The sequence below is a fragment of the Stomoxys calcitrans genome, chromosome 3 (genome assembly GCF_963082655.1).
Source record: "Stomoxys calcitrans chromosome 3, idStoCalc2.1, whole genome shotgun sequence".
Taxonomy (NCBI): domain Eukaryota; kingdom Metazoa; phylum Arthropoda; class Insecta; order Diptera; family Muscidae; genus Stomoxys; species Stomoxys calcitrans.
Window position 1 is genome coordinate 198,120,181 of NC_081554.1, and position 13,932 is coordinate 198,134,112.

General features: G+C 35.8%; 1 protein-coding gene across 6 annotated transcripts in view; it reads right to left on the reverse strand.

Annotated features, from left to right (window-relative positions):
• LOC106088247 (protein sickie) overlaps positions 1-13,932 on the reverse strand; it is a 348,338-nt gene that overhangs the window by 123,670 nt on the left and 210,736 nt on the right. For 5 of the 6 annotated variants that reach the window (XM_059365006.1, XM_059365005.1, XM_013253673.2 and 2 more), the window contains 4 exons: positions 4,804-5,360; positions 4,601-4,742; positions 3,860-4,177; positions 3,658-3,684 (listed from right to left, as the gene is read on the reverse strand). In XM_059365006.1, coding sequence (XP_059220989.1) covers positions 3,658-3,684; positions 3,860-4,177; positions 4,601-4,742; positions 4,804-5,360 — 1,044 coding nt within the window. The remainder of the gene's footprint in view (positions 1-3,657; positions 3,685-3,859; positions 4,178-4,600; positions 4,743-4,803; positions 5,361-13,932) is intronic. The other variant, XM_013253689.2, reaches the window with a different exon arrangement.

Below are 13,932 nucleotides of genomic sequence, written 5' to 3' on the forward strand. Positions count from 1 at the left end.
AACCTTCAATCGGGTTCGACCGTCGAAGCGCTGAACACAGCTCATATATTTCACGAAATCGGGCAAAAAAAGGGCGAAATACTTTCTTTCGGGAGGTCGGCCTATACCCAAAAATGGTCCGATCTAAACCATACTCGACACGGATATCGAAGCACTGAACACAGCTCACTGTGTTATATTATTTAAGCAAAATCGGGCAATAAATTCGGCTTTTATTGGTCTGAGATCTTCAATCGGGGTATCGTTCTATATTAGGGCAATTTTAAGATATAGACCAAATTAAAGCATATTCAGCATGGATGTCCAGAATCTTAACAAAAATCATTGTTCCAAATTTCAGCCAAATCGGGTAAAAAATATGAGTTACTCTAAATCGGGAGATCGGTTTACATGCAGGCTATATTAAGATATAGAACGATTTGGGCCATATTCAGCACGGATGTTGGGGATCTAAACACAAGTCATGGTGCCAAATTTTGGAGAAATCGGGTAATAAAAGTGGTCTTTTATGGTCCTAGGACCTTTTTTGTAGTGGACATCGGTAGTCAACGGTTGTAAAATCTTAACTAGGTTATTTTACCACTATATACCGAATTGAACCAAACTTGGCATATATGTTCAAAGACATAACAGAAGTCATCATGCAAAATGTTATCCAAATCGGTTAAAAATTCGTCCTCGAGGGGCTCAAGATGTCAAATCGGGTTATCACTATATATGTGAGCTATATCGGGTTATAGAAAGAATTCAACCAAACTTTGCATATAAGTTCAAAGTCTAACAGTAGTCAACGTGATAAATTTCAGCGTAATAAGGATCAGTTACGCCCTCTAGGGGCTTAAGAAGTCATATTGGTTGATCGGTGTATACGATATGGAAGCTATATCCAAATATAAACCGATATGCAATCTCTTACGACCTACATCAAAAAGAAGTATCTATGCAAAATATTAAGCCAATTGCTTCATTCTCTTAATATTCATTCATTGGTAATTTTTCGTTGGATTGCCGACTACCAATGTCCTCTCAGGAGGACATTTCGATACAGAGAGGCCAACTAAAATATGTTCTCGAAATTAGATTTTTGTGCTTCTTAGCACTCCAAACTAGTTGCGAAATGAAAATAATTTTAGCATTGCTACTTTTTATTCGGTAGTGAAAGGGTTAAGATATAGACCGATCTAGACCTTACTCGGCACAGATGTTGGGGATCTTAACACATATCATTGCACCAATTTTCAGCCATATCGGATTATACATAATGAATCTGTAATAAGTTGCAGCTCAATATCTTCGTTTTTAAAGACTGATTTCAGCAGACAGACGGACATTGCTAGATCGTCTTAGATTTTTATGAGGATCAAGACAGACAGATGGACGGACGGACATGGCTTGATCGATATAAGATGTCATGGCGATCAAGAATATATATACATTATGTGGTCTTAGACAAATATTTCGAGGTGTTATAAACGGAATGACGAAATTAGTTTACACCCATCCTATGGTGGAGGGTATAAAAATACTAAAACTTGAATATTAAATAAACTAAAAAATATTCTTCAGCACCTAATTTTACGAAAAGTTTTCTATATAAGTAAAATTGGAGAAATTTTTTTGAATTGAATGTTAGATAAAATCTTCTAAGAATTATTGCCTTTATATTTTATAGCACTACAATTTTGAACATTATTTTTTATTACATACACAAGAATTTACCAAAATGTTCTAAGAATTTATTTGTTCTTATAATTATAATAGGAATAAAATAAAACTTTAAAAATAAAAAAAAAAACTTAACTTAAAATAAGAACTAAAAATAAATTTTAAAAAATTTTTGTATAAAAAATTTAAACAATTTTTTTTGAAAATTTTTTAACAGAATTTTTTGGGAAAATTAAATTGTAAAAAATTTTAAATAAATGTTTTTATAAGTAAAATTTTGGGAAAAGAGTAGCTTTCAAGCTAATTTCAGACATAAATAAAAATAAAATTAAAGAGAGTAAAGAATGAGACGACGAGAGATTACACAGAAAAAATCACATAAAAATATTCAATTAAAATTTAATTTAAAATAAAATCATATTTAATTAAAAAATTAATTGATTCAATAATTTTTTTTTGTAATATATTATTATTTTTTTTTTCGAATTACATTTTTGGCAGTTTCAATAAAAAAATTGATTCAATTACTTTTTTAATTGAATCTGAAATAATTTTGAATCACAATCGTGATTGAATTTTTTAAAATTTTCAATTAAAAACTTATTTAATGCAATCATTTTTTAATTGAATTAAATTTTTTTTTAATTACAGTCGTGATTGAAAATTTTGTAATTTTAAATAAAAAAAAAAATTAATTGATTCAATCATGTTTTAATTGAATCTGAAAAACTTTTCAATAGAAGATGTGATTTCAATCATTATTTTAATTAAATCGAAACATTTTTTAATTGCGAATTGGTTGTAGACCCTATACGCATTCTTTTATAACTACTGTGTTTTATTTTAGTACTATATAGAGTAAATTACAATTAATTATTATCTGCATGATATCGATAACTATCCAGGAGAAATTTGTACTCAAATTCTATCCAGATCATATAACTTGCTCTTTTAACCCGATGGAGTCCTTCGTCAGCCAAGGTTTGGAAGTCGCGGAGAAGTTTTTGTTGATAGGCGTGCCCACAGTCCTTTGCCTAAACAACGCACCTCAAGTTTGTGTTCCAGGAGACCACATACATATTATAGAAATTAATTGAAATTTTCAATAATTTTCAAAACATTGCAATCCGTCTTTTAATTGGATCACTTAAAAAATGAATTGAAAATTTCCAAAAATTTCGTTCATTTTCTAATTGGATCAATTAAAAATTAATTGAAAATTTCCAAAAATTTCATTAATTTTTTAATTAGATCAATAAAAAAATTAATTGAACTTTTTTTTAATTATATCTTCAAAAACGATGATTGATACTATCATTTTTTGATTGAAGCAGTTTCGATTAAAAAATTATTTATATTAAAAATTTTTAAATTAAATTAAAGTTATTTAGTTCAATTAATTTCGTGATTGAAACAGATTTTTATTTTTTTCTGTCTAAGGCTCAAGAAAGGGGACAAGCCTTCAATTGGTGTCGAATTGCAACTTTAGTTTGGTCTAACTCACAACAATTTATTCTTGATCGCTATGATATTCCGAATCGGTCTACCCATCCGTCGAAAGTGTTATACATGCCATCTAAAACTATGGCCAATTAGTTCTAATTGAGATAGGCAATAATTAAACCATATTTAGAAAAGGCCCTGAAGGCATAATTGGTTCAAGATATGGCCCGGCGAACTTAGGAGGTCAGCAATAGTAAAAAAGTTTTAAGTCACCCAATTTAATGCAATGGACTTAGTAAAATTTTAGGTCAGGGAGCGTTTTAATAGCCAAAAAAATATATCTTGTGTAAAAATATGTGTTATCCAATTTCGATTTTCTAATTGGTTTTAAATGTTGTTAAAAATCTAATCTGATTATCACATTTATTAAAGAAAATATGTACGTATGTATTTACAAAAGCAAAGGCAAAACAATAGACAGACAAAAAAGCGACGACGACAAGAGATGTGATCTAAGCAATTCAAGTGGCATTTTCGCATTATTATCACCTTGGATATGTCCTTTCTTTCAAGTAGCTTCAAGTTCGTACAAAAGTGTTAAAGGAAATTATTAAAAAAGAGAGAGGTGTAAGTCAGTTGGTGACACATTACCAAAAGAGTATTTGCATAAAAAAAAAGAAAAATACAGTACATACATGTGTACATTCAAAGGACCAACTATGTTCCCCAGTCGGTATTCGTGAATGCCTACCTTATGCTGTTGCTGCGATTCAATCGAGGACTCTGCACATAGGGCGATTCGGTGCCCGTCATGCCGCCCGTATTACCAGCCATAGCCGCTGCGGCGGCCGCTGAGGCACGATGTTGCATCATCTTGTGATTGTGCCTAGACATAGAGGGTGAGGTGATTTGCATATTTTCCAAGGAATCACCTTCCGATAAACGACTGCCTGCTGTATTGCTGTGCTTTAGCCACATGGCATAGCTGCTGTATTCAGGTTTGACCTCAGCATAGGTTTGGGTGTCCGAAAGCGAGCCATCCAACATCTTTCCCGGGCGATTTGATAATCTGATTGCAAAGCATTGAAAGAAATAAAAAACAACAGCATAAATTATAATCCTCGACGACATGTCTCCGGTTTTATTTACATTGGTATTATTTTATAAATATTAATTAAGCCATAATAAATTGCCCTGACAAATTCGTGCAAACATGGGATTTATGTTGCGGCTTTTGTCGGTGTTTATACGCGAAAGTGCTATTGCACCGCAATTAATTGTCACTAATTATGTGGCAGGTGACAGCAATGAAATTTAAATTAATTTGTACGTGTTGGCTAAAAGTTAATTAGCATTGAAATGAGCAAAATTACCCGCAAACGTTTGTGTGTCTGCATGGGTAGAGTGATAAAATAACAAATTAGGTGCTTAAAAATGTAAAGCATACTTTGAGGCTTAGTGGGAATTGTTTAACAATAAAGTGAGTATTTACCTGTGTTGGAACATATGCATATCGGAACCGGGTTTTGGCAGACTATGAGAGCCGGCCAATCTTTCGCGTATGCACTGACTCAGCTGTGTGGCCCCTGGACCCGTTAAAGAGTAGCTGCGATGTTGTGTAGTGGGTGGCATTTCTAAAACCGAGGTGGAAAAATAAAAACTTCGATCTTTGATTTACTTTTTTCAAATACTTACTTGACACTTCATGCGGCAGTGTTTGAGCTCCACCCGACATTTTTCTGGCTCCCGCTGTTCTAGGCACTGCCGACACATGAGCGGTTCTTCCATTTTGTGGACTACTGTTGCCCACTGCATTCATCATCATGGCTATGTTTTGTTGCTCTGCTGTTGCCGTGGCCGTGCCATTTGAACGCTTCACATAACCAAAGCTGGGCGGCACCCCCTTTGTGCGACTGGAAGAAGGTGATCCTTGTTTCGACGACGAACCACCGAGACTGCGGCGTGAGGGCGATGATTTCTCTTTGTGATCTGATTTTTGACCATTCATGGGTTCGCCCATCTTGGACCAATTATCACGTGAGTTACCATTTCGCGATGATGAACGATGTGAGGGACTGCTGTTGCTATGATGATGTTGGGGACTGCTATTGGCGCTATTGTTGGCAGAACCATTCAGGCCATTGCTGATGTCCATTTTGGTATTGGAACCCCCACTAGAGCTTGCTTGAGAAGCTGCCGAAGAGGCAGCTCCTGTGCCAATGCTATCTAGGCTGCCACGGCTGTTACGTATTCTAAAAATGTAAATAAAAAATAATTTTTATAAAATTTGTTCAGATTTTCTATGAAATAATGCAGATGAAATTTGTTTTTCGAAAGAAATTTCGCAGTTTTTTTTTTTGGAAAATGTAAATTTAAAAATAAACTTTTAAGAAATCTTTAATATTGGTATAAATATTCAAATAAGGCATTTGAAAAAAAAACGAAATTTGTAAACCGGATTACAACGTTATTCCGTTATAAACTTTTGAGATCAAATAACCTGGGAAGACGCTCCATCCCAAAACCCACCTGAACGGACATGTTTGCCGATTGGGACAATATGGATATTAAATGAAAGGTATTTAAGACTAGAGTACGAACTTGGCATTTAAATGTCACCCTAATTGTCGGGGCGGTCCCCCAGCCCCAAAAACACAACCCAACAGGACACTTTTACCGCTTTGGGCAATATAGGTATCAAATGAAAGTTATTTAATGCAGAGTACAAATCTGACAAAATAGAATTTATTCCCCAAAACCACCAGCAGGACATATTTGCCGATTGGGAAATTTTGGGTGTCAAACTAGGTTGAGTACACATCTGTTATTAGAATTTGGTCCAAGGTGTCTACGGGCCTCCCCAACCCCAAAAACGGGCATGAATGTCCACCGTTATCAAAATGGGTGTCAAATGGTCTTTGGGAGTTGGTCTTTGGGAGTTGACTACGAATCTGGTATACACATTTGGGACAGAGTCTGTCGGGATAATATGGGATTAAAAGAAAGGTCTATGACAGTAGAGTTCGAATCTAATGTTGATATAAGGATTCAAGTATGTGGGTCACGTTCTGCCGTTCAGCTGGAGATGTAGATCACGACAATAAAGAACTCAAAAAAATTGTCTTTGTCCTTTCAATAATAGCCTCGTCTTCTTACGATCTGAATCACCCCATAGGATTTTGGTCGTCCTACCGACCGTTTCGATGTTCCACGATGTTGCATGCGCATTCGTCACCCACTACCTTAACTCGGACTGCGTCGACCCGAAAGGCTTCGGGTTAACCAAGTTTATTGACGGCAGTCCTCTGGCCTTCACCGCCAAATCGTCTGCCCTTTCATTTCCCCTTACATCGTTATGGCCCGGCACCCAAACGGTGCGGACAAAACATTAAGACACAAAAGAATTTAAAAAAATATATGAAGGCCGATCAGGATAGAATAAAACAGCAATAAAAGGTATTTGGTAGTAGAGTATACATTTAGCACAAAATTGGTATAGACACAGCAGGATTGGCGGATCTTTAAAAATGTGGTATCCCAAGTGATTGCTAGAAATATTATTTTGAATGTAATAAACAAACCAAAAAAAATAATAATTAGTGTAGATCTGAACGAGACCCGTAGCCCTGAACATCTTGATCAGAAACTTCAAAATGCTTGACATTGTAGGGCTCAAATTCTTAACATTAATGGGCTCAAAAAAAGATATGTGATAGTAGACGACGATTTAGATATCCAATTTTGTGGCCAAGTGTTTGTGAGTCGTCTCACCCCATAAACTTCCCCTAAACCAATGACAATTGGGGCACAAATATCAGCACGATGCTATTTGTGGACTATGGCAAAAAAGGGGCTCAAATCTGATAAGTGTTGCAGGGACGCCTCACCTCATAAACTTCCCTTAAACACACATAGCTCAAATGTAGTTTTGGGAGTAGAGTATGAATCTGATATCCATTTTCGATGCAAAGGGTTTAGCTATTCCAATCCACCACCAAAAACAAGAGAGTGAAGTAAATCTAACATCCAAGCTTTAATGGGCGAATCCTTCTCTTACTCTATTTCCAATAACGCCAGATCTCGGAAATAGGTGGGCGATAAGCGATAACCTAAATTTAGTTTGTTTATGATAACTCAAAAACAGAAATTTGGTATTCTTATTTAGGGTGGGATATCTAAGGGGGCCGCGCCACCTATATAGATCAATAATGGCAATATGGGATATTTTTACCGACTGTAGCAAAATAAGGCTTAAATGGAAGGTATTTGGGAGTAGAGCACCAATATAATATCGGCATTGGGGCGAAATATATGAAAGGTCGTACTAGCACCTCCAAACAGGACTTATTTCCTGTTCGTGCCAGCATAGGGCTCAGATAAAATAACAGAGTGAAAGAAGGCGCAGCGGAGCGGACCCAGTCCTGCTAGTATCTAAATATAGCTCGATCTGTACCATATTCGGGAAAGATATTTGGAGTCTTGATGCGAATCACATTTCCAAATTTCAACGAATTCGAGTAATAAATGCGCCTGTTATTGGCTTAAGACCTTAAATCACCAGATCGGTCTATATGGCAGCTATATCCAAATATGGTTCGATGTGGCCCATAAACGGAATGACTAAATGAATATATCCCCTATCCTATGGTGGTGGGTAAAAAAATATTACCAAAAATTTTCTATATAACCAAATAATGTAAATTTTGGCTTTAAAATCAACTGTTGTTTTCTTAATGAAGTCCATTTTTTACGAAAACTTCTGTAAAAATCAAAATTTGAAGCAGTTTTGTATAAAATCATTTTTTATAAAAATATCAAAAATGTTGAGTTTTAAAATGTCTTCTGTTTAGTTTGTGTAACGAAAAAAAAATAGCTTTCATTGCGCAAGACAAATGTGTTTCCTTCTTTTCCCTGTATTTTCTTAGTGGCGGTTTGATAAAAAGCATTGTATACCTTTAGGCATTGGAAAATTTCCTGCATATTTTTAGGTTTGCATTTTAAACATGTCTCTATGACGTGATTGATTACTTGTCTTTTGCATCTTCAATCTTGCTGCTTTCACCCTATTAAAGTTTTCTTTTTTTATTTCCAAGTATTTCCATGTTAGTGTAAACATGTCTGTCAAATTGTTTGCATAAAAGTTTTCAGCTTCCCTCTTGCAGTAAACTTCCATATTGACTTGAGCAATATTCCAATGGCATCACAATGAGCTTATGTCATTGTCAAGTTATAGACAGACAGACAGTGAGGCGTACTGGCTGACAAAGGTAAACCCACATTAAAGAATTAAATTAAATGCAAACTTTAGAGTTATTGTTTCAATCATTATTTGCCCTTATCTTAAAGTGACCAGGGCACTATGGTATTACCTGAGACAGGAAAAAGGCGGAAAAGTAACATGAATTGATAGACAAAAGTGTTTGGGTGGACATTGAGGTTTTTTTTTTAATTTTTGGTCTTCTTAGAATTTCATTCAAGTTCACAATTGCATTCTACCCTATTTGTGCATATACATACTCATTTCACCAAAAAGCTTTATCTATATTTCATGGAATTATGCTTTCAAACAAAAGAGCTACAAGAAAAGGATATGCATTGAAATGATATGAGAGAATAATGATGAACCTACATCACAATTTGTGAAGGAAGATTGCTCAATTGCTATGCATGAGAAAGTGATACCAAAGCAAGGTTCATATCGCACAATTTCATGCAAGGGATATATGAGCAAAACAACATGAATTCTGAACCTATTATACACTCAATACATACATACATAAAAGATTCATATAACAATTGATTGGAACATATGTCATATTCACATCATTTCATTATGTCTATCTTACTATTTTGCATATTATGCACATTTAAGCCCAATATTCATGGTAAACGGCAGTATATGTATGTGAATATTGATTCCTTAATTCCATAGCATGCTAAGTGGAAAACGATTGTGTTCTAGGAAACCATTAGCCATTACCCAAATTTAAAATGTAAATAAAAAACTGAATAAACGAAAAGAGGAATATTTTTTTTTCAGAAAGTTATTTTAAATGGACGCCAAATTTATCCTGGATTAGTGTGGCGCCATCGTAGCTTAGGCGCGAAAAATTTCTTTACGAAAAGCGCCTGCGTACTAAGGCTCTTGCTTCTACACGAGGAAGTAAGAGTTTTTGGTCGTTCGTGAAAAGAGTAAAGGGTAGTTCTTCATCTATTCCAACTCTTGTTAAGGACGATCAAACGTTCACTGACTCGGTTGATAAGGCCAACCTGTTAGCTGATATATTTGCAAGGAACTCTTCCCTGCCGGATAGCTATCAACCACTCCCCTCAATCGAAAATGTATCTGGCACCATGCCCCAATTATTTTTTCGAACTCGTGGATTTAAAAAGGTTCTTGAAAGTCTAGACATAAATAAATCCCCGGGTCCGGATGGCATATCAACATTTGTCTTACGCAAGTGTTCTTCGAAGCTTGATCATCCATTACGCAACCTTTTCAACCTTGCCTACCGGGCGGGAGTCTTCCCGGCGCGATGGAAGTTAACGAACGTTCAGCCAATACCCAAGAAGGGTGAGGCAAACAACCCTGCGAATTATCGGCCAATTGCGATATGCTCCGCTCTCTCCAAGGTCATGGAGAGCATGGTTAATCACCATCTTGTGAGGTATTTAGAGTCTAATGGCCTTCTTAGCGACCAACAGTATGGTACCCGCAGAAATCGCTCTACGGGCGACCTCATGGCACTTCTGTCGGAACGTTGGAGTCGCTCAATCCACCAGTTTGGTGAGAGTAAGGTTGTGGCTCTGGATATCTCTAAGGCATATAATAGGGTCTGGCACGGTGCCATCTTGTGAGGTATTTAGAGTCTAATGGCCTTCTTAGCGACCAACAGTATGGTACCCGCAGAAATCGCTCTACGGGCGACCTCATGGCACTTCTGTCGGAACGTTGGAGTCGCTCAATCCACCAGTTTGGTGAGAGTAAGGTTGTGGCTCTGGATATCTCTAAGGCATATAATAGGGTCTGGCACGGTGCACTACTATTAAAGCTTGTCGCATTTGGTGTTGGGTAATGGCATCGTTCGATTTATTTCGAGCTTTCTCAGAGATCGCACTATTCGAGTCGTTATAGATATGTCCTCATCCAATGAGCACAAATTGACCGCAGGTGTACCCCAGGGCTTTGTTCTTTCTCCTTCTCTTTTTCTAATTTTCATCAACGATCTGTTGGGCCAGACATCGAATCCGATCTACTCATTTGCGGATGACAGTAATCTCTGTCATCCGTACTCATTCGACCATAAGAGTTTTCGAGAGATTGAGGACAAGAGGAGGGTTATGGGCGATACACTCTGCCAGGATTTGCTGGCCATTTCTGAGTGGGGTCGAATGAATCGAGTAGATTTTAATGCACGGAAGACTCAGTGCTGCTTGTTATCACACATAAGATTCGGTGACCCATTACGATCATCTTTGTCTATCAACGATGTAGATGTTGAGCAACCATAAGCTCTTGATGTTCAAAATCATCCCAATGAGCACAAATTGACCGCAGGTGTACCCCAGGGCTTTGTTCTTTCTCCTTCTCTTTTTCTAATTTTCATCAACGATCTGTTGGGCCAGACATCGAATCCGATCTACTCATTTGCGGATGACAGTAATCTCTGTCATCCGTACTCATTCGACCATAAGAGTTTTCGAGAGATTGAGGACAAGAGGAGGGTTATGGGCGATACACTCTGCCAGGATTTGCTGGCCATTTCTGAGTGGGGTCGAATGAATCGAGTAGATTTTAATGCACGGAAGACTCAGTGCTGCTTGTTATCACACATAAGATTCGGTGACCCATTACGATCATCTTTGTCTATCAACGATGTAGATGTTGAGCAACCATAAGCTCTTGATGTTCTGGGCATGAAAATACAAAGTGATGTCCGTTGGGCTAAATATGTATTTGAAGTGTCGAAAGAAGCATTCAAGTGCTTAGGCTTCCTTAAACGGTGTAAGAATTACTTCACTCCGTCTGATCTTCTTAACATCTACATAACTTTCGTTGGGCCGAAAATGGAGTACAACTCACATGTATGGGATGGAGCTTCAAAATCATCCCTGGAGCTACTGGCCCGTGTACATAGGAGGGCGATGGCGTAGATTGGGGTATCCACCTCTATTGCCTCCCTTCATCATCGTCGCAATGTGGGTTGTTTGGCGCTGTTCTATCGGTACTTTCATGGTGTGTGTTCGTCTGATATTAGTCTTCTTATTCCTGATGTAAGGATGTATGTTAGACATTTCAGGAACTCACACCCGTTTGTAATTGATTGGCCAGCGGACCGCACAATGCATTATAGAGAGAATTCTTATTTCGCCCGAACCGTCCGTATATGGAATCGACTTCCGGCTAATGTTTATCCCACCCACTTTGACATCCAACGATTTAAGACAAATGTCAATAAGCACTACATCCTTATCCCCCCTCCAATTCCTAATTTCCTCTCGTCAACGCAATGCACTGCATTCATAGGGGACATCACCAGCGTGTTGGCTGACAGAAAAAAAATCCTTCTATTTTCTTGTCTATTATTTAAGCCCAAATATTTTTCCGATTTCCTTTTTGTTTGTTACTGGTCCATATGGCCAAATATGGGAGTCGAAAAATGTTGGCTGTTTCAAGTTAAGGGTCATTGACATGCTTTTTTTAACAACAAGGAATATGTATTCTTTCCATTGTTGTCTTCAATGTAAACATCGGAAAATTATCTGGGTTATAAAGTTTTTCGACCTCTACTGGGTGCAAATAACGCCTAAGGGAAATGCATACATGCAGCCAAACAAGGCCAACAATCCCTGAGTCTTTGAATGAATGCAGCAGCGTTGAATGTGAGTGGTGGTGCTCATAGACAAGGCGGCTGTCCTTTCCTTTATCAGATTCATTTTTCATTTATAAATAAACAATGAAAGCAATGCAATTTACTTTTTCGTTGCATTTTTTTTTGACCTGTCACAGTTGTGGAATTAAATGAATTTTTCGTTTTTTTTTATTTATTTGCAGGATGATTTCAAACGACAGTGAGCGATGGCAGGATGCATGAATTGGTAAGTTTTAAAATTGGTTTTCCTTGTATCTACATTATTTGTTCAAGAATTAAGCCATTACACAATGTGACCAAAAAAATTATTCGGTATTCTATGAAAGTCTTTTAGTATCTTCCAAAGAATTTATCAAGTGATGTATCCATAACAGTTTAAAGAAATTTAATGATTCTTAAAAAATGTTATTTTTTCCGGTTTAAACTTTTTTTCTTCTAATTTGGAATCGTTAATAATATTTTAATATTTTGTTTTTTTGATGATCTGTTTTTTCTATTGTAGTTCTTTTTGTAGTCTACCACCCGTCCACTATGTCAATTAATAAATAAGTTGGACAACCATTGGTTTGTAAAAGTGTCGTACAACAATGTTGGCTTGCATATGCAACAACAAACTTTATGCAGTCTCTCCACAAATAGTGGAGCTGTATGAAAATCAAGAATGTTTTCAAAATTATTCCTGACAGCTTTCTTCGAAGTCATGAGCAAAAGTGTTTACTCATTTAGATATTGTTGTCGAAGCTCATACCACCGATGATTTACTAAGTAAATCGTCGAAGAATACCGCTGCTGAAGGGATGGAATCTCAGAAACTGCAGTCCCGTTATCCTTTTGACCAAATTTTTGAAAACATTTTTCGATTTAAAACCAAATGGTGATTTTATTAATAAATAAAGTTGCCCACGGTTGTCAACGAATAAATAAGTTGGAAACCCTTTGGTTTGGTAGGTACCCCTGTGGTAAATGCCAGCCAAAAATAACTGATCTTGAACGCATAGATTACAAAAAGAAACATTTTCAATATATTTTATTGATTTAGTACATACTTTTAGGCAACATTTTTAAATTTGAGTCGATTAAAAAGTCAATTTCGTTTTTCCATAGACAAAAGAAAGGTATTGACTTTAAAACTCAAAATGTTAATAAAATAACTAAAAAGTTCTCCGCTCCATGTCGCCATGCACTCATATAAAAACGACTGAGAATTTGAGATTTTTCCTATCTGCTAGAGCTTTTTTGAACATATTGTTATGAGTCTATAGATTTCCTTTGTTTATGGTTTTTAACTTTTGTTAGTTTATGACATCCTTAGTATTATTTTCAAAAATTTAAAGTGGCCATCAAAATAGTAGAATTTGCAAACCCCCTAAAGGTATGCAATATTTTATGTATAAATTTAGCAGAATGCAATCCGATATTATGTAGCAAATTACGCTTCACAGAAATTTAATAATTCTCTTAAAATGTTTGCTTTTCGGCGGTATAAATTGGAATTTTTTTAAATTAGAAATCCTTTTAAAAGTTCAGAGATGTTTTAAAGATAGGTGTATATTTTTAGGATGATAAATATTATTATTTTTTTGACTTGAATTAATTGTTTGATTTTTGTAATATTTTTATTTTGTTAGATTCGTAATATTATCTACAAACTCTTTAAATGGGCATTATAATAATAACAGATTTTAAAAATCTTATAGGTATGCAATATTTCATAATTGTGATATATTGTTGTTAATTTATTAATGTGGTATATTGTGGCGAATCATGGTTCAAGGAAATTTATTTATTTTTTTTAATTAGATTAATAGTCAAAATAAGGAATCTTTAAAAACAATTTTTATATATTTAATAGATTTGGTGTATACTTTTGCGAGTAAAATTTTTTAAACTATTTTGAGCCGATTAAGGAGAAAAGTTATTTGAAAATCTTTTTAATTATACGAGCCATAAT